We start from the raw sequence: 20,108 nt of genomic DNA on the forward strand, positions 1-20,108 counted from the left end.
CATGACTCAGAAGTGTTACTAATGTTATTCTTTTTCATGTCCATAAACCTGAGAAATGGGAGAAATGTGGGAGGGGGTAGAAAAAGACAAAAAGGCAAAGAGACAGCAGGCTGGCAGGCAAGCATCTCTCAGATACAAGTGCACTAAATGACTGGAACACAGACCAGATGCTGAGAAGAACTGAGCATTTTGCAACTCCTACTCATATTCTCATTTCTTCTTTTATAGCTCTTAACTTTGCATGCTTCTCCATTTTCTTTTTGCTTCATCTCTCACACACATAGCCCAAGACTTGGATCTTATCTTCATGTATCCAAGCGACTTACTATCATATCATGTGCACACACAGCTACACCCACAGGTCAAGGCATCTTTTTTGCTGCCTCCTGTACATGATGATAGTGCAACTACTCTGGTCACCAGGACAACAGTCACAGCCTGTCAGACTGATAAGAAGTTGGTCGGCTGGGCTCATGCTCTGAAGGAAAGCACGGAGGAAATAAATGTAATACACAGCAATGAACTGCAAATGGCATTTGGTTTTCCCCTTAGGAAGCTGGAATGAGGACAAATGTGATGGCAACAAAGAAAGAAGAGAGCCTAAAGATAAGAGACTGGTTTAATTTTTAAAGCCCCACAGTTAATGGGAAATGGGAAGTATTAAATTAAGGCACAAGATTGGAGCTAACTCTTGGGGCTTATCTCAGCCTTCCCATGCAAAGGGAGTGGCTTTGAGCCCACAGAGTCCCAAATTTCCTCAAGTGACCAAAGCTACTGTCATCCCAATGGGCTCAGAGGTTGTCTCTGCTAGACACCAAGGTAAGGGGTAACGAAAGGAAATAAGTATTACATTCTAGGCACTCTCTGTTGCTACAACTGCCTCTCACTATCAGCAGCCAGGATGGCTAAAGGACTGTAGTTCCTTATGCCAACACTCAGCACTCAGCTGGCTGGACCTGAATTCCCTGCAGTACCAGAAAACTACCTTTTCCCACAAAACAGCCCCAACAAATACAGTTGAATCAAGAATCAGGACCTGTCACCCTAGAAAACTGTTTTGTAAAGCTGACATTTGGTTGATATGGAGGTCAAGCTATGAATCCAGACTTTCCAGTGCTGTCAAAATTCAGGGAAATATAGAATGGGTGTCTCTAATGTTTAGTCGTACAGCTTCAAGACTCACAGTCTGATCACTTCACCATCACAGGAATAGATACAAAAGACAGTCAGAAAAGAAAACTACTTGTAAATGGAAGCCAAATCCGTTTTATCAGGCCATCTGTAGCCCATGGGGTGGGTTGAGGGGATATGTCTTAGGCAAAATACATCAAAGTGGTAAAGCCTAGTCAGAACAAGAAAGGCTTGTGCAAATCCAGCTGAAGTCGGAGAACTCTGATAAGACCATTCCTTGTAAAACTGATAAGAAGTGATGTCTTTGAGGGGTACTCATGGTCACAGCAGGGCTTCTGCTGAAGCAAGGTTTGCATCAGCGATGTTCAAAATAAAGTCTGGAAATGCAGGTCACACTGGGCAAGATCTAATCTAAACGGGAAGAGGACAGCAATACAAATAGCCTCGTGCTGTATGACACGGGATCAGGCAGCCACACCAGGCAGCACTAAAGGGGCAGGTGATGGCTAAAGGTCTCCTCCCCACCTCTGCTCCCAACCCCTTCCTAGACACAGACTAAGAATTTCAGTCTCTTTATTCTGTCTCCCAGCTGTGATTCAGCAGTGAATTCTCTTTTTAGGGAGGCACTGCAGCCTTCAGCCACCCTCTCTATCCTCTAGCCTGCACTTTAGAGCAGGGAACTGCAAAGTCAGCTGTACAACTCTCTCTGCTTGGCTGGAGCAGAGAGATACACAACAGCCTAACATATTCAAGGCCTTTCTGAGCACAACAAAGCAGTGCCAAGAAACAGAGAAAAATGTCATCAAGGCCACATCGGTGCGTTTCTTGCATTTATCCTGCATCCCAGACAAAACAGGCAGGCACAATGCACAGAGACAAAGAGGCCTTTCTCAGCAAGCAGTGCAGCGTGCGCTCCCGGGTCACACAAGCCGGCTGTGTGTCTGCCCAGTCCCCTTTCCCCTGTTTTGACTGTAGCTGTATCCTTTCTGTGTCAAGATGTGGATAGTTAATGCGTTCTCACCTTTGCCCTCAGCTCCAAGCTGTTTCTGCTTAGCTAATGCTTTTCTTGGCAGGCTCAGCTAGGCAAGTCAGAGTTCAGTTTGCACCCTGATCAGCTGAAACACAGATGACTGGCTCTGGGAAATGCTGCAGAGATAGGGCCAAAACGAACCGGAGCCGCTTACATGTAGCTGCAAATTGCTCCGTGTTGGTTCTCAGCCAGCGAGATTCTGGGCAATGACCAGGCGGCCAGGCGCAGCCAAAGGACAAACGAAAATAAACAGAAAGGAGTTTCTTCCAGGGACATGTTACGAAGAGATTTTCAAAGCAGGATTTAACACAATCCTGTTGTTTGTCCTTAATGCCTTAGCACGGACTGTGGACGATGGCAGAGCCACTGAAAAGCTTTAGATGGTTAATGTAAGTGGGAAATGGGGAGGATATGAGGCACGGGATAAGAGGTAAGACAAGTAGGGCTTTTCACAGGTCTGGCACAGCTCTCATGTACAACTGATGCATGCCAAGCTTTCCAAAGTGGTCAGAATGAGTAGTTGAAGCTTAGCTGGTCCTGAGTAAAGACTTAAGAATTTGACTTCATTTCGTCCAATATTTTTGCTTATTTCTTGACAAGCTGCCATCCGTCAGCAATCCGTTAAAGAGACTGCTGTGGGAAACCCATGACTAATAACTCTCCTTTGATTCACTCATTTTTGTTAGCGGGTTTTGGGGGAAGAATGCCCATGTATGTACAGAGAATTTTCTCCACAATCCTGTTTTCCAAAGACCTCTCAGCAGCCCTGTATGGGTTAGAATCACTGTGGCAAACACAGCACTGCAGATCTGGATCACAACAAGCAAATCTGGCACAACCTGCAGTAAGCCACAGAGCTGCCTTCTTAAGACCTTTGCTAGGAAAAGAGAGAACGTTACTGAGCAGTTTACTCTGCAGCAGGGGATAAGGAGGTTCGGGCTGACTCTCAAGCAATCGAGCTAGCAGATTGTGACTTGGCAGCCCAGCGCTGCTTTGCCCCTTTCCCTGCTGCTCCAGGAATTGAGCAAACTGTGAGCGATCTGTCTGCACACGTCATAGCATATGGCTCCCCGTGCACCAGAATTAGCACCCTGCCGGACAAGCTGCACGGGCCAAATCGTTCACCCTCTCCTGCCCACCTGAACATCTTCCAGGGGGCAGAATGCGGTGGGACTGTCTGCAGGGAAAGCCATCCGAATCTTGCATCTGCAAGGGAAGATATTTAAAGCTTCATCTGTATGAATCAGCTGCTCACTGCAGGCCTCTGTGGGAGCAGCACTGGCACTGAGATTCATAATGAGTTATCTGTAAAGCAAGAAGTTTTATCAAATGTATACGACTAAACATTATCCAGAGTGCACTCACTCTCACAGAGGCTTGCCCTTGCAGCAGATAGACTGGACTATCAATAGTCCTTGTCACAGTACTCCTCATCTCAGTGCACCCGAAAAACAAAACAAAACAACAACAACAAAAAAAAAGAGTGAAAGAAAAAACAAGCAGGAAAAATAAGGGCCTTCTTTAGCCACAGCAGGTGCTAATAGTCAAAAGAACCAGTGAACCGGTTACTTAAAAGGTAAAAATAACCTTTTATAAATATACATCTCCAGATATACCAGAGTTATATCTACATGGCATAATCCAGGATAAGTGAACAAATTGACTGCCAGGAAGGACTACCCAGAAGTACAGTCTTTGAGTTAAGCAGGTCCATCATCCACTGGTATTAACTGGCGCATCTCTGTGGGCTTGAATGAGCACACAAACATTTACATGGGCCCTTAGAGATCCCACCTGCATCCACACACCCTCCCTAACTTAATCCAGAGTGGAGAAATATTCTGAACTGGGTATTCATCCATCACCCAGTCATCCATTAATCTGTCCACTGTGCAAACAATCAGATATGAGAGGAGCTGTGTATTTATTACACATTTCTGAATAAGTCATGCCCAATATCTAGGATAAACAATACATTAAGCCCTAAAGAACCCTTTGAAAGCCTTTTGCCTGCTGGAGACAACAATGAAAAAGTAACGTGATAGAAAGGGAACAGTAAATCATTCATGAGAATGATTAAAAACAAACTCTGGGTGAGGTGCAGCCAAACAACCCTGGAAACAGCTCGTGTGTTCTTCCTGAGTACCTCAGCATTTACAGAGGGCAGCGTGGCTTGAGAAACTCCAACAAGTCCCACTTTGTGGCCCATGCAGGGAAGATGTACGAGATACAAAATCCAGGGAGATCTGCACGACTGCAAGTTGCCATTAATTCACACCCCCCATGACTCCATCGGGCACCAATGCAGAATAACTACCGTGCCTGAAATTGCTAATGCAAAAAGGGCTGAACTGACACGTCAAAGGCACTAGAGAGAGAAGAACAAATTAGACTCCCTGGGGCTGAATAATGTTACACGCTAGTGATCTCTCTAATATGCACACGATCATTTTGGAATCCTTAAATCAGGCCCTGAAAGAGTTACTGCACCACAGCGTTCACAAACACCGCCTAATCTGAGCTGGTGATACTCTGCTTTCCCAGATGAGTGTGGACAGAGATACTAGTCACAAATCATGTTATTGCCGTTTATTTTAGATCCCTTCAACTCTCTGAAAAGGCCTGTTTCAGGGAATGCTTTTGAAGTTTGTTTCCTACAACCATTTCAGGTAAAAAGCTCCAGAATGATCAATATGGACTAGATTTGTTTTCTAAAGAAACATAGAATAACATCCTACAGCTTCAAGACAAAATACAGACTCCATTATGCATTTGAACATTCATTGACCTAACTGTGTGTGTCAAGAGCTTTCAAAAACTGACTTGGAGAAACAGTTCAAGGCAGTAATATTCCTGTAAGAAACTTCTGCCTTCAGTGTGTCCCCTGGGTCATTCTCAAAAAGAAAAATCTACATAAGGTCAATAAAACCATTGACGTGGATTCACATTCAAGGGCATTTTCAGCCTGGTTTCTTAAATAAGGAAGATGTAAGTGACCGCGTTCCGTGCCTGTGTTAGCAGGCGTGCACACACCTGCCTGTCTCTTCAGTCCCATCCACCTGTTCCTGAACCCACTGGGCACTTCCAGCCACGCTGACACCCAGGTATGTGAGGCATGGGGAGCTGGGTCCAGTGAGGCATCGTCGGTGCTTCAAGTCAGCTTTAATCAGCCATCACAGAACCCAGATGGGCCGATGCCAGCCTTAATTCACTCCACCACTCTTGGAAACCGTGTGTGTTATCAGCTATATTCATATTGTTACTGGTTTGAGTAATAGCCTTAGCATACAGAACACTTGGCATGGGCAAACCGTAGAACTAAGTTGCTGTTTCTATTTTCTTCTTTTGAGTACCACTCCTTTTTTTTTTTTTTTTTTCCAGTTTGGCAAATAATTTACATTAGTAATATAAATATTTGAGCTGCAAACCACCAGAGCATTCAAAGACTTTGGCACTGCATCGTAGCCATGTCTTATTTGCTTCATTACAAAAGGTAATCCCTGTATTTTTATTAAGCAGCTACACCAGCTGTACTCAAGCTCAAGGCAAAACATATCAAACAAGCAGCAAATTCTAAATTACAGCCTACAAATTCAGCATTATCCGCCTAAAAGCCTGCAGTGCCCTGCAAAACACCTTTGATGTTGCAATACAGACAAGTCTGCAAGGGATATAAAATCAGACTTTGGAGACAAAACTTTTTCTGTTATCTCTCTAGCTGTCTGCTTCTAAATGCATGACTCTGCCCTCCTAGCCAAACAGCTCCTTTGAAGGTTTAGTTCTGGAGAACACAAAGATTCATCTTTGCCTTTAAAGCAGACCTTTCTTTGCTTTCAGCACGAGCACCAGGGGTATCTTCTCCTCTACCAGATCTGCCAGGAAAAGCATGAACATAATCACTAGCTGTTCCTCAGCACTGCCTCCAAACTCCAACTCTCCCAGCAACGTGCTCGTATTATTTTAAAGCAGACGCTCCTCTGTGCCTGAATGAGCAGAACAGAACAGCAAAGGAAGATGTCATTTGTAGTGCAGACCCCTAAAAACTAGCTCTGCAGCCACATTTCTGCACATAAGGGAAAGGATTAATAGCATCTAAGATCTCTAAAGTGTCCCCAGACTGGGAAGAGTTTCTGGAGATATAGTCTCAAAATCAGAGGCAAAAAACACACTCCTCTTGGGAAAAATGGAAAGCCAATAGGTAACTCTAAGCACTCGTTACTCTTTTTCTACTACTTCAGAGTCAACATCTGCTGGGAAATCAATACTGATAATCACAGGACTGGTTGCCAGACCCTCAGAGACCAAAGGAAAAGGGTGGGAGAGGATCTATATGTGGAGGTGATGGCAAAGCACATGACAGCTGAGGAGGACCCGAGCAATTTGTTTAATGAAATGGAAATAAAAGTGTAAATGACTAAAATGCTACTGGGAGAGAGATTTAACTTAACTCACAAACACACAGATTTTGTTGTCTGAGACCTGACTATGACAAGCAGCGTGGAAATGTAAATGCAGTGGCTGCTAATGAGCATAACGAACAGGCAGGCAGCTCTGACAGCAGGTTCTCAGCTGGAAGCTATATTCCTCAAGGACTCCTTATCTTCCACATCCACTTCTTTCAGCAACCATATAAATGTTGCTGGCAGATTTGTCAACCACAAGCGTGCAGCTGCTGGATAATGCTAGTATTTGCCAGGTGGGCCTGTAGCCAAAGCTGCTACCTGGACAAAGCAGGGATACTTGGCTTCTCTGACTCCTATCACTGACACTTCCACCGATTGCTGAGACACAGGGATAAAAGACGTCTCTCCTGGTCAGGGCATCCCTCTTTCACAGACTCCCAAACCGTGCTGAATTCACCTCCTAATTGAACTTCCACCCCATTTGCACTCCCCATTCATTTCTGTGAGTTTGCCTTTGTTTATTTGCCTCTTTAAACACAGCCTGGTTTTATTTGCTCAAAAGGATACCTTATTTTGTCCTGTCCTCCAAAGAACTACTGTCTGTAAAATTCCCAACAGACTCCTCCCCCAGACAAAGAACCAGCCAAGCGCAATGCTGAAGGTAAAGGTACACGACTGAAAAATCAGGAATGGTAAAAATAGCAAGTAAAGCAAAGCACACATACACATGTTAACAAAAAAAAAAAAAAAAAAAAAAAAAGGAATACCACAGTGAAAATCTATGTTATCCTAGCCAACACAGACAGCAAGACCACTCTGATAGCCATTGGGTACACATAGCCCGAAAGCTCAAACATCCACTTTTCTAATGCATTGCTGAAGGCATGTGCTGCTTAAAATCCAGAGACGTGTGCTTAACAACGTGGGGGAGCTGCCAGTCCCCAGGCAATGTATTATTGCTCATGGGTTTTGTTAGAAAATTCATACTTGCACAGAGAGCACCAGTGAGGAGTACCCAGTGGTCAGGAGTCCACAACCACCCCGTGACAGCCCTTAGCCCTTCTCTCAGCACACACAAATGGGTATTGCCCATCTTTTCAGGAAGCTTGCTAGTTTTCCAGATGCATCAGTTGGTCTAAGAAAAGATCCATTAGGACTGTTATTTAGGAAAGGGCATTCCAGCAAACTAACATCCAGAGGGAGTCAGGATATTCTCTGCCTGATTTAGATTTAGATTGAGATTTAGAAACACTGGGATACCAAAAAAAAAAAAAAAAAAAAAAAAAAAAGTCCATTTCCCTTAACATTTACAGCTCTCAAGCACTAGCTTATATTCTGCAGAGAAAGCTGGCTGCTGAGGCGCCTCCCTTACACACACAGCCACACGCTGCAAGAGAAAGAGGGAGGGCAGGAGAGAGCTTCATGGTGTCTGCTGAAATAATAACAACAGATTTGGGGCAGAGCCTGCCTCGTGCTGCCAGCTGAACACCGAGCCCTTCTAGTGCACTCAGACCCAAACACGAGCTGGGATATTTTAGCACTTCTGCATAGATATAGAAGCCACAAAAATAACTGCTGGAAAATAATGGCTATATGTGTATCTTGCTCTCATCTTTTTTTTTTTTCTTCTCTGTTTACTAATTCCTGATTTACTAATGCGAATAGCTAACCATAATGTTACAGAGCATGGAAAGGAAGGCATTTTATGAAGCAAGTCTGCACAAAAGAAGAACAGCATGCTTGCTGCAGGGCAGCAATTATTGCAGAGCTCCTGAGCAGCAAGAACAGAACAAACCTCTGCCCTTGCCACTGATCAGGGTCCAATTCTGCTCAAAAGCAGGAATGACTGCTGAACAGTAAGGTCACAGCTATTCAATGTATTTATCTTCCAAATACCGATCCTGAAGGAATTTGGACTTGTGATTCCACAGAGGTTGCATATTCAAATCTGGCATGTAAATAATTAAACATTCTCTGCACATTTCCAAGACAGGCAGAAGAAAGGGTGTTGCTATTCAGGGTTCAGCACAATGTACATGATCTTGGCCTTCCATCTTCTGAAATTCCTAGAGATACAGCAGAAGCACGTCTGAGTGGCTTCCACGTATCAGCCTTTTCACTGTCAGAAATCAGCCACGTTTGAAGGCAGCCTCATCACCCTGACGGGCTGCATTTCAGTGCCTCCCAGGGCCCTGCTGCAGGAGCACGAGGAGCCCAGAGACACGGGGCACAGCAGAACCTGCAGCAGAGGCAGCACCGTGTGCCCGGGCACCCTGCAGCAGCAAAAGCTGCAAAGATGGCACAACAAGGAATCACCTCCTCAGCTGCTAGGGGTTCCTGCCGACCCTGGAAAAAATATCGGCTCTGAACCAGCCACTGGAAGAGAATGTACACAGCTTACAGCAGAGAAAAAATATTTTTCAAGAGCAAGGTTACCAGCTGAGTATTGAAAGGGGGTAATGTTTACAGCCAACCTCATCACAATGACAAACTAGCTGAAGAACAAACTGCAGAACAATGCACGGTTGTCTGTGTGAAAATATAAACACCTGTGATTAAATGACAATTTCTGAAGATTTACATTTTAAATATAGACATATTAATTCTTGAATGTTGGTTTTGCTGCCTTATCGCAGACATTAACTCTTTGGTATTTTTTAATAAAAACTAAGGCAACATAGAAAGAACTTGAATAGCCCAAGGCTGAACTGAACCATAATAAAGCATTCCTGTGATACAGAAACACACCATAAGATCCACTGCCGAAAACTTCCTGTTCTCAAACATTAGGCCACTTCCAAAACCTGACTTACTCATGCCATTTAAAATGTCTTTACAAGGGAGGATTATATATAAAAACTGCTTCGTTTACATCTGTGAAATGCAAAGCACACAAGTGGTTGTATCTTGAAGGTCACAAAAGCAATGCGAACTATGAACTTCAGGATTCATGAAACCATGACATTTTACAGTGGGAGGAGGATATTTTGTCCTGTCCAAGCCACCAGATACTAAAGTGAACAAACCATAAATATTATGATTCAGTAAAAGTATCTGGGATTCAACAGCAACTATCAATGAATTTTTCTGGTGAGAAAAACAGCAACTAGGGACTAAAGAGACGATAATCCACAAGTTTAGTCTATTTTGTATAATGTGAGAGAATATCTTCTGACTTCGTCTGTATGGGACTTGTTGTTTGAAGAAGGAAGACTATCTAAAAAGGTTACTCTTAATGTCAATTTATATACTATAAAATTTTTAAAAAATCCTTCTCTATACTACTAATCATAAATCTTCAGAGTTACTCATTATGTCAAATAGCACCAAATCCAGGGGCTCGTTTCCCTTTTGCTGTTCAATAAAGTGGTGTTGGCAGTGGTATGCTTTAACACTTGTAATTTATTAACCTCAGAGGTGTTGTAGCATGAAACTAAAGCCACAGAAAGGAGGCATTTAGCAAATTATACATGCTGCATATTTTTACAGCAAAGGAGTTCCTGCTGTGCTTTGCTTGCCTCCCACTTTTTTATGATTATTTTTTCTCCCTCATGATAACTTCCAAGCATCACATACTTTGGGGAGATACTTCCTTATTTTGTGCTTACACTCTTTCTCAGGTTTAAAAAAGTGTTGCTGTGTATTTATCAATCACAGAATCAGAGAACGGTGTGGGTTGGAAGGGACCTTAAAGATCACCCAGTTCCAACCCCCTGCCATGGGCAGGGATGCCACCCACTAGATCAGGTTGCACAGGGCCTTGAAGGAGGCAAGGAGGCATTTAAAGTATCCTGATTTTTTTTTTTAACTTTTTCAAATGCAGATAGTGAAGCCTAAAACAGACTTAACATAATGTTTTACAAGATGATATCCTGGCTGCAAAGACTTGTTATTCCATGGGCTGAAGGGAAACATACAACTAGGGCCATGATGTAGAGTGTCTTGTTAGAAAACATTGATGGATATGCACATTTATTTCTTCCAGGTCTGTTGCTCTGCTGCTCTAGCTGAAAGAGTAAGTTTTTTATTATTGTGTGTCCATAACAATAGCTCAGCTTTTCTTTTGAGATTTCTAGGAAAATCTCATTTATCAGTCACCTTACTATTTAAATGACGTATTTTTGCATATCAGACCAAAAATGTTCAAGGCATACTTAAGGCTCTATATGAGGGGTTTCCTCTGACCATGCCAACATGTTATGAAGTCAGATGGGAAAACTATGTTTCAAAACTAACTTAGGGAGAAATTTAGAGTATATGACAGTATATAATGTCACTACTCATTTTTATCTTTGTTACCTCTTTCTCCCTATACACCCACATAGCCATCAAGAGGCTTCCCAACATTGTTCACTGAGCCAGTGACAGGAACTGGAGTCTTCTTGTTCTGCCTGACGGCATGGAAACAGGCAAGAGCATTGATTGATCGCTTGATAGGTAAAGTTTAAAAAAGCTCTTTGCCAACATTATTTATGTTCAGAAACACCCAAAATATGTAATCGTGTCATACTGGAGGGCTGAAGATGGAGGACGTGGAGAGAATAGAGCACAAAAAAGGACCCATGTTCCTGCTTTTAAGACATATAAATCCAAAGTTGCTTTATCTAGGGTGCCGATTACGCTAAGGAGGGCTGGCAACGTTTTATATTGAGAGCTGAAGCTAGGTGCACGCAGAATTTGAAGTATCCTCTGTAAGAGCCAAAGGTAGCCCTGGCACTCAGAGGTATGCAAAGCTGAGTCGCTGTGACAGGGACAATAAATAGGCCTTTTCCTGCACACGAAAGCAGGCCGTGCAGGAAAAAACACAACGCATTCAGCATTTTAATTGTTTAGAAGCGTTTGTAACACCAATTAGCTGCCGCGATGCCAAGCTGCACCCCCCCAAATTGTCATTCCTCCAGCATTGCGGGTCGCGCTTCCCAACAAACCACGGCCTGCCCAGAGCACCCTGCCACGAGGGCCGGGGAAGTTTTTGTGTGGAAACAGAGCCGGGAGAGGGACCAGGGCCCTTCCACGGGGGAGTCTGTGTGTTTTTGGGGGTGCTTGTGGGGGACACGCGTGAGGGGGAAGGGGCCGCGGGAGGCGCGCAGCCCCCGCCTCAGCCCGCCGCCCCTCAGGGTGATCTCGCGAGAGCCGCCCCGCGTAGACGCGATGTCCTTTGGGGCACTGGCGGGGGGGAGGGCGGGGGGAGGGCAGCGAAGCGAGGGGCGGTTTGATTGACGGCGAGATGAACCAGTGAGAAAAGGGCACGGCGAGCCAAGAGCCAATAGTTTCTCCCCGGGGCGAGCAGCGAGCCAATGGGGGGGCCGGAGGGGCGGGGCGCGCCGCTGGCTGATTGATCCCAGCTTTGGCGTTGTTCAGTCAGAGCGAGAACATTCTAGAGGTGAGTACGGGGCAGCCATTGCCGGGGTCCCGTCAGCCGCCCCCTCCTGCCTGAGCTGCGCGCCGCCGGCCGCCGCAGCTCCCTCCCCCCTTCCCTCTTCTCCCCCCTCCTCCTCCTCTTCCTCCTCCTTCTCCCCCCCTCTCCTCACAGGTGCCGCCGCTAACGATGCCCCTGGTTGTGTCTTGCCCGCAGATCGCCCGGCACTGCTGTCCCTGCTGAGCACGCCCGCCTCAGGACGCCCGGACCCGGAGGCTGCGGAGTCCGCCTCCGCCTCCTCCTCCTCCGGCTGGATATAAGCGCCCCCACGGCCTCGTTCTCCTCGCACAATCGGCTTCGTCGCAGCCCGGGGCGAGCAGCGTTGGGTTTATGTCTTTATTGGACGAAAACGGTGAGCGCTGAGGGGCGAGGAGGAGCCGGGGAGGGCGGCTGGAAGGGACGGGGTCGGTGCGGGGCTGGGGGCGCCGCGTTGTTGACGGGGCGGGGGGCGGATTTATTTAACAAAACACCCAGGATCTTCCTAGAAATGAACATATAGATACCTCAAACAACGATTTATCACCCTTTATATTTTTTAATCGCTATTTTTTTAATTTTGGGCGCGGATTATTCCTTTGATCGTGCCCCCCCCCCCCCCCCCAGCTCCCCGCGCCATGCGACGAGACAAAATGGCGGCGGCTGGGCCGCGCCTCCCCGGGCTGGGGGGGTTGGGGCTGGGGGGGGGGGGGGGGGGGCTCATTTTGGGGGGGCTGTGCCGCAGTCACAGCCCCACGGAGGGGGCGGGGGGCGCCCGATCGGCAAGGGTAAGCCCCGAGGAAGGGGAGGGAGGCTTTGGGGGCGGCCGGGGAGCTTCCCCCCTTGGTAGGGAGCGCATGCGTGGCTGGAGGTGACACCCACACCTCCCCCCCGGTTTTCTCCGGGGCTGACTCAGTGCTTAATTGCTGCATTTATGAGTCATCGCAGGCCTGAGCGGGGCGGGGAAACGGGGCTTTGAAGCTGGGAGGCTGTCTGCCTTCCCGCTTCTTGGGCTCTGCACAATAAATACGGGGGGTGTGTGCTTGGGATGAGGTGGCTTAGAGACCAGGAGAGGGAGCTTTAGTCTACAGCAGACAGACAAAAGCTGTAATATGGAAGGAGGGGAAACCACGCATTCTAAAAAGCTCATGCTTGGTTACCAAGATACCTGCTTCCTCAGTGCCGCTGCAAGCACGCGGTCAGATCACATGGTGGCTCTTTTTTAGACATCCTGGGGAAGGAAGCCTCGTGCTTGGAACGAAATCCGCGGTGCAGTTTTTGCTAAAGGGTAAAACTGCATCGGTGCTAATGTAGAATACATGCCATATGCAAAGCACACTTCTCGTGAAAGGATTTGTGAACCTGACCAGAGGGACTCGGACTGTGTGGAATTGATAGGCACGCTCTTACACATTAAATACTAAGGAGGCTGTTTTCATGTGTCAACACATCTGCCATTAACGATAACGTGATGACGTGTCAGAATAACCATGCTGTAGTCAGGGCTGCCTGTCTAGTCAACTTAACCAGTTGTGGTTTACGTAATGTTAGATCTGATTATAGGGACACGTGTTAATTTAAATATGTAAATACTGCTTAAGGCAACTTTAATAATAGGATTCATCCTCCTTCCCCTTCCTCCTCCCCCTTCCCCCAAGAAAAAAAAACAACTGGAAAAGCTGCTGCACTGCTCTGTACCTCTGCATTGCTAGGCTTTCTACAGTGAAGCAACTTATGTCAGACTTTATCAGGCTTATTATTAAGTCAAAACTCAACAGAAGCTGCTATGAGAATCCATAAGTGAGAGGGAGAATTACCTAATTTTCAACTCTTTTCTACTCCGATCCAAAAAACTGGTAAGCCACGTAAAAATTATATTGGGCTAGAGATTGCTGCTGCTTCATCTTACTGACATTTCTCAACGTTCTGACGGGCTTCGGTTTATGTAATAGGCTCATGCTATGATGTGAAATCTGAAACCGTTCCAGATTTTTCTCCCACTTCTCTCTCCCCTGCAGCCAGAAACACACCACGTGACCCTCTCAGTGCAAGAGCCATTGGTCTTCCTAAATTGAGCAGTGTTCTTTCCCTTCCTTATTGATCACGGCACTCCTTCAGGAGTTAATTGTGCAGACAGTACTCTTAAGCTGTTCAATGGTTTGGGGGTTGTAAGAAAGGAGAGGGTGGAAAGCTGTGTGGTGTAGGTGAGGCAGAGTTCCTCAGCAGTACAATTCAAGGCTATTGTCTTATGTTTCACAAGTTCATGAAAGCCACAGCATAACGAGGTTTACTTCCCCTTCCCAGAAATAGAGTCCCAGATATAGTTTTATAATAAGATTTCATTGGTGTACATAAAGATAAATTTCTCTTTTTTTTTCTGTTTATTAACACTTGCAGAGCTGTTGCGCAGCCACTGGTACCTGTATTGGGGAAACATAGCATACAAGCAAGAACCTTACAGCCTCAGTGGCGAAAATTTTTTCATGTCAGAGACCGAGAACTCTTGCAGTCGTTTATGTCATCCCGTCTTCTCCAGACAGAAGATACCAAAAAACTGCAATCAAAGATCTCTTCATCTTATTGATAAAGCTACTAATAAGGCAAAATGTCTGTCAACGTCAACCGCAGTGTTTCAGATCAGTTCTATCGCTACAAAATGCCCCGTCTGATTGCCAAGGTAACTTACTAACTAACCATTGGTCGTGAGTAGGCAGGGTGTCAGGTTAGTTGCTCTTCATGTAGCAGAACGGAGACAATGACACCGAGCTTAGCCAATGGTAGGGAGGGGGTGACTGCATTTTTCTGTCCAGAGTAAGCGCGCGTTAACTCGTCTTAAGAAGACACTTCAAAGCAGAACGTAGATGTAGCTAAATTAGAAGTATACGTGGGGTTGGGCTGTTGTGGTCATTTAAACTTAAAAGACTTTTTTTTTTTTAGGTTGAGGGCAAAGGAAATGGAATAAAGACGGTTATAGTCAACATGGTTGACGTTGCAAAGGCGCTTAATCGGCCTCCAACGTGTAAGTAGTCTGCAGTGACACAGCATTTTTTTTTTCCTTAAGGCTTTCACTTTCGTTTGAAGTGATAAATAGGTAATAAAGTACTAATATTCTCTCAAGATTTTTAAGAAAAAGCGATTAAGGAAGAAGTAATGATCAGGAAGGAGCGATGGCTCCTAGAGTAGATATACTTGCAGTTCAATCAACAATAAAGACCCAAGGACTCCATTGATTATTATGATTTTTTTTTTTTTTTTTTTTTTTTTTTTTGCAGATCCTACCAAATTTTTTGGTTGTGAGCTGGGAGCACAGACCCAGTTTGATGTTAAGAATGACCGTTACATTGTCAATGGATCTCATGAGGCGAATAAGCTGCAAGACATGTTGGATGGATTCATTAAAAAATTTGTTCTCTGTCCTGAGTGTGAGAATCCTGAAACTGATCTGGTGAGTGCTCTGTATTAATGGTGACAGTACAGAAACGCTGCATTGATGTTTGTGAAGGTGGTGCCGTGTTAAAAGCTGATTAAGATAACAATTAAGAGAAATCCAGTGACTTCTCTTTGTTAGTTTAGTTAATTTCTAATTTCTAGTGAAATTAAGAAATCTAAAACCCTCTCCCTCCAGGTTTTAGATTTACAGTCCTGAGCTAAATTGCTGTGTTTAAACTCAGATTTGTTAGGGCTGATTAAAAGCATGTAAATCTCTGGCTTAATGGTATGGAGATGATAAAGTAAATAGCAGGTCTAGTCTTTAATGTATATCTGTTCTCTAAATAGTATTTTAACTGGAGCTTATTCTCTCTTACAGCATGTCAATCCTAAGAAACAAACTATAGGTAACTCTTGCAAAGCCTGTGGCTATCGAGGCATGCTTGACACAAACCATAAACTCTGCACGTTCATTCTCAAAAACCCACCTGGTAAGTGTGTTCCTTTCTTTGTGGGGGTGGTAAAGGGAACATTTTTGGTGTGAGTGCTGTTAAGTAGAAGAGCAAATGGTTGGGGTCTAACAACTGTAAAACTGCTGTGGTGTACTGCTAGTGTACGTTTGTGGGTTGGGATGAAGTATATCAGCAGGTGCTCACTGCAGGTTTCCATTTAAGACCACACAAAGTGGAAGGCTAGTGTAGTTAACGTGAACTGTAATGGAGTTGTTTTTGCAAGCAACACTCTGTGGTAAGCATTTGGTTGCCTGCTGCAATTTAAGCTTGCTAAATCAGAAAAGTCTAACCTATTCCGGGGATCTCTGCTTTGTGAGGTCACTTGTTATATGGACTTGGACAGCCTTACACCAGGATGAGAAACAAGACTTCCAGTAGAACCGTGGCTTTAAGAGTTGTGTAGATTATCTTGTGAGTGCACCTGGAGACGGGCACTGTGCATCACCTGCTGTGAATAAAAGAATCTGAATCAGTTTACCTGGGAATTAGCAGAGGTGCTGTTGCAGGGTATCTATGAAATCGAGAAAGCTAATACACTAATGTTCACTTTCAGAAAGTGGCGACACTAGTACAGGGAAGAAAGAAAAGGAGAAGAAGAATAGAAAAGGCAAGGACAAAGAGAATGGTTCTGTGTCCAGCAATGAGACACCTCCACCCCCACCACCAGAGGAGATTACTCCTCCACAGGTTGTGGTAAGTAGAAGGGATTGTGGGCAGATGAGGGTGTATGGTGTCAGCATCATATCAAAGTGGTACTGTATTGCAGCAGTTGGCTTCTTATTAGAAGTATCCCTGTACATCTGTTACAGTAGCTTTACCAACTTTTCAGTATATGTACTCCTTGCTGAATGACAGCTGCATGCTTTTTACTCCTAACAAGATTTGGATTGTATCTAAATGATGGTAGGAGAGAGCAGTGAGGCATGGCACAGTAACTACAGATGTCTACAAATGCACACCTAGTCCCCTGTTAGTCTCCTCTATCAATTCTTTCTCCATCTCTGACTAGCTGATCATTGTGTAACGTTCTCCTTCTGTAGAGAAGAGTCAGAAATACTCCTAAAAATGCTCTCAGATCTGTATCTAGAGAAAACTCAACTGATTAATAAGTTTGTGGTAACACTGTGTGAATCTTGTTTTGTTTTTAGGAGGAGGAAGATGATGATGATTGGGGTGAAGACACAACAGAAGAAGCCCAGAGGCGCAGAATGGATGAAATCAGTGACCATGCAAAGAACCTCACACTTAGTGAAGACCTGGAAAGAACAGTGGAGGAGAGAGTCAACATACTGTTTGATTTTGTGAAGGTGAATATTTTATTTATTCACTGTTCAGCTGTAGCTGTGTAGAACACTAATAAGGAGATGAAGAGCAAGCTGCTTTTACACACACGCAGTGGAGTTTTAGGGCTTAAACTCATACAAAAGTACTGGTTAGACCATTGGTCAGGAGGCGGAGTTCATTCGAGTGTTAATGCAAGCTCCAGTGGCTTTAAAATAGGTATTTGTTCTATCTTCTAGAAAAAGAAGGAAGAAGGTGTCATTGATTCTTCTGACAAAGACATTGTAGCAGAAGCAGAGAGACTGGATGTGAAGGCCATGGGCCCTCTAGTTCTCACTGAAGTCCTTTTCGACGAAAAAATTCGTGAACAGATAAGGAAATACAGACGTCACTTCCTTCGTGTAAGCAACCTCTTGCTCTGCACTGAGTTTATTAACTTGTGTGTTTGGGATAACTACTGGAGTCAGTTCTGGATTGCTTTACTAGGGGAGGGATGGCTTTATTGCAGTTCTTAAACCAGTACTTCCCAGCTTGGGAAAAGTGCTGGGAGGAATAATAAAAGTTGTAGGTTTTGCTGCCTCATTGAGCTGTAAGCAGAAGCAGCAACTCATTTTAGAGAAGAAGGCTAACTTACCTGCTCTTGCTTTTCTTTTCTCTCCTCATGATTGTAGTTCTGCCACAATAACAAGAAAGCTCAGAGGTACCTCCTCCATGGCTTTGAGTGTGTGGTAGCCATGCATCAGTCTCAGCTTATTTCTAAGATACCACATATTTTGAAGGAAATGTATGATGCAGATCTTCTGGAAGAAGAAGTCATCCTTGGCTGGGCAGAAAAGGTGAGTGGTGGTACGTAATGTGCCGTGTGTGTTTTGCACCTGCTTCTGCCATTCTGGTCAAGTCTTTTGGGCAGATGTCTTCAAACAGTCACCTACTTTAGCATGATTATCTGGGAGAAATGTCTTTAAAAAATGGCTTGTTCAAGGTAGCGGGGTGAGGTTAGGCTTGGTGTATTTCAGTGTGATCTGATACAGACTGGGCTTAAATACTAAAAGGATTTGTGTACTTTGTCTTTCAGGCCTCAAAGAAATATGTCTCAAAGGAGCTTGCCAAAGAAATCCGTGTCAAAGCAGAACCATTTATTAAATGGCTAAAGGAAGCTGAAGAAGAATCTTCCGGTAATGAAGAAGAGGATGAAGATGAAAACATAGAGGTAGGAAAGGCTCACCTCCTGTAGTTCTGGAATTGCACTGCTCTGTATAGTTCAGGGCACTTTGTTTTAGTACGCTCTAAAATAGCTCACTTAAAGTATTGCTCTGCTTGTTGGCAAGTATGAAACCTTGAGTTTTAGAAAAGCCTGGGGGGAGGTGTTAGAAAAGCTGATTAAGGAAGAAATGGCTGTTTTTCTTACAGTTTAGACCTAGGTTAAACTTGGTAGCTATATGCATGCATGTTTATTCCTCTCTGTATTGCTTGCTCCTGGTTGAAACCCTGCTTCTTAAAGATGTGAACGTGCACCTCTAGTTGCTAAAGACAGGTGTGTTTGGGAGGGCTCACTAAGAATTCCTGACAGACAAGGGCAACAAAGGATGTTAGCAACTCCTGATACTAAAGCAAAAGTATTCCCTAGCACCCCCTGCCATTAAGTGCTAACAGGTAAATCTCTTGTCTTCACAGGTGGTGTACTCTACAACTGCCAGTGTCCCTAAAGTTGAAACTGTGAAGCCTGCAAACAGTAAAGATGATGACATTGATATTGATGCCATTTAAAGTGATGCAACATAGCTTCCAGCATAATCAAACTTCTCTGCGTTTTCTGCCAGAAGTGTGACTTGTATGTGCGCAAGCTGAAATGGCTTAACATCCTGCTACTCTTTGTACTCTGAAATGTATCTTTTTACTGTGACTGGTCTTGTGTAACTAAGCCTAATACCAAGGAGTCAGCACGTCGGTGAACGGCTCTAGTTTGCAAATGGCATGTTCTATTTTGTTTTTCTAACTTGTGTTGGACACATACTTGGAGCACATTTATACAGTTGTGGAAATAAAGGATTTGGTTTTGGTCAATCTTCACTCAGGGCTCCAAGCTTTGTTTCTTTTTCAAGTAAGTATACGACCTGGTGCAATTTACAACATGGAATCAACCCTGCAATGGGGCTAGGTGTGACAGCTCTGTCTTGGACTGAAAAAGCGAAGTTTGGGAGAAAGTTACTTAAATACATGCTTGGCACAGGTGTGTTTACTACATAAATAACTCATTAAGCACAGGTTTCAGTAGTTTGACTAGTTACATCACTGCCGTTGCTCACTGAACTAGAAGCAGTGTGTAAATACTTAGCACCTTCCTAGAGTGATTGGAGGATAAGGAAGAAGGTGAGATCAGTTTCCTTGAACACAGGAAGCTGCAACATTGACCTGCATAGCGCTGGGCATGACCTTTGCAATTCTAAAAGAACTGCCTAACTGAGGATTAGCATTTAGGGATAGGCTAACTTTTGTACTTTTAAGTAAGGAAACAAATGACTGAGCAGAATCTTTTGACTTGTAAGAAGCATAGGCCAAGGTATGCCTGATAAACAGCTCACAGAACCTGAATGTTTCTTGTAGCTAGGTCTTGGTGTGACCTGACTGTGATTTTTGTCATCCACAACTCTGTTCTGGAAAGTGGAATCTGAACTTTTTTTGACCCTTGAGATTTGCTGCTGTGGCATTCCAAGGCTCCAGAACACTGAACTGCTCTTCCTACTAGCTTTAGCAGAGTTCAGGATGAGATGAAGAAAAAGGTGTTTGCTGGATACAACAGGCACAAGAGCTTTAAGGTTTCCTCTCTAGGGCTGTCAATACTGTTGTATTGCATGAAATCTGGGAATCAAATTACATTTTAGTGCTAGCATATCTGGCAAACTATGTTACAAAGCTGGGATGAAGGT

At 44.4% G+C, this 20,108-nt stretch overlaps 1 protein-coding gene across 1 annotated transcript; it reads left to right on the forward strand.

Annotated features, from left to right (window-relative positions):
- Nucleotides 1–11,875: 11,875 nt before the first annotated feature.
- EIF5 (eukaryotic translation initiation factor 5) lies at nucleotides 11,876–19,251 on the forward strand. The gene is made up of 12 exons (XM_084287493.1): nucleotides 11,876–11,947; nucleotides 12,140–12,335; nucleotides 14,357–14,636; nucleotides 14,897–14,978; nucleotides 15,232–15,404; nucleotides 15,768–15,879; nucleotides 16,454–16,593; nucleotides 17,049–17,207; nucleotides 17,421–17,582; nucleotides 17,853–18,017; nucleotides 18,257–18,391; nucleotides 18,856–19,251. Exons 3-12 carry the CDS (start codon nucleotides 14,565–14,567, stop codon nucleotides 18,946–18,948), a joined length of 1,293 nt encoding a protein of 430 aa, XP_084143619.1. The 5' UTR covers nucleotides 11,876–11,947; nucleotides 12,140–12,335; nucleotides 14,357–14,564; the 3' UTR covers nucleotides 18,949–19,251.
- Nucleotides 19,252–20,108: the final 857 nt, after the last annotated feature.

Source organism: Netta rufina, assembly GCF_964035555.1.
Source record: "Netta rufina genome assembly, chromosome: 5".
Taxonomy (NCBI): Eukaryota; Metazoa; Chordata; class Aves; order Anseriformes; family Anatidae; genus Netta; species Netta rufina.

Coding starts and splice junctions, on each gene's coding strand:
- EIF5 (XM_084287493.1), top strand. CDS start 14,565: ATGTCTGTCAACGTCAACCGCAGTGTTTCAGATCAGTTCTATCGCTAC. Junction 14,637..14,896: donor TGCCCCGTCTGATTGCCAAG/GTAACTTACTAA, acceptor TTTTTTTTTTAG/GTTGAGGGCAAAGGAAATGG. Junction 17,208..17,420: donor TACTGTTTGATTTTGTGAAG/GTGAATATTTTA, acceptor TCTATCTTCTAG/AAAAAGAAGGAAGAAGGTGT.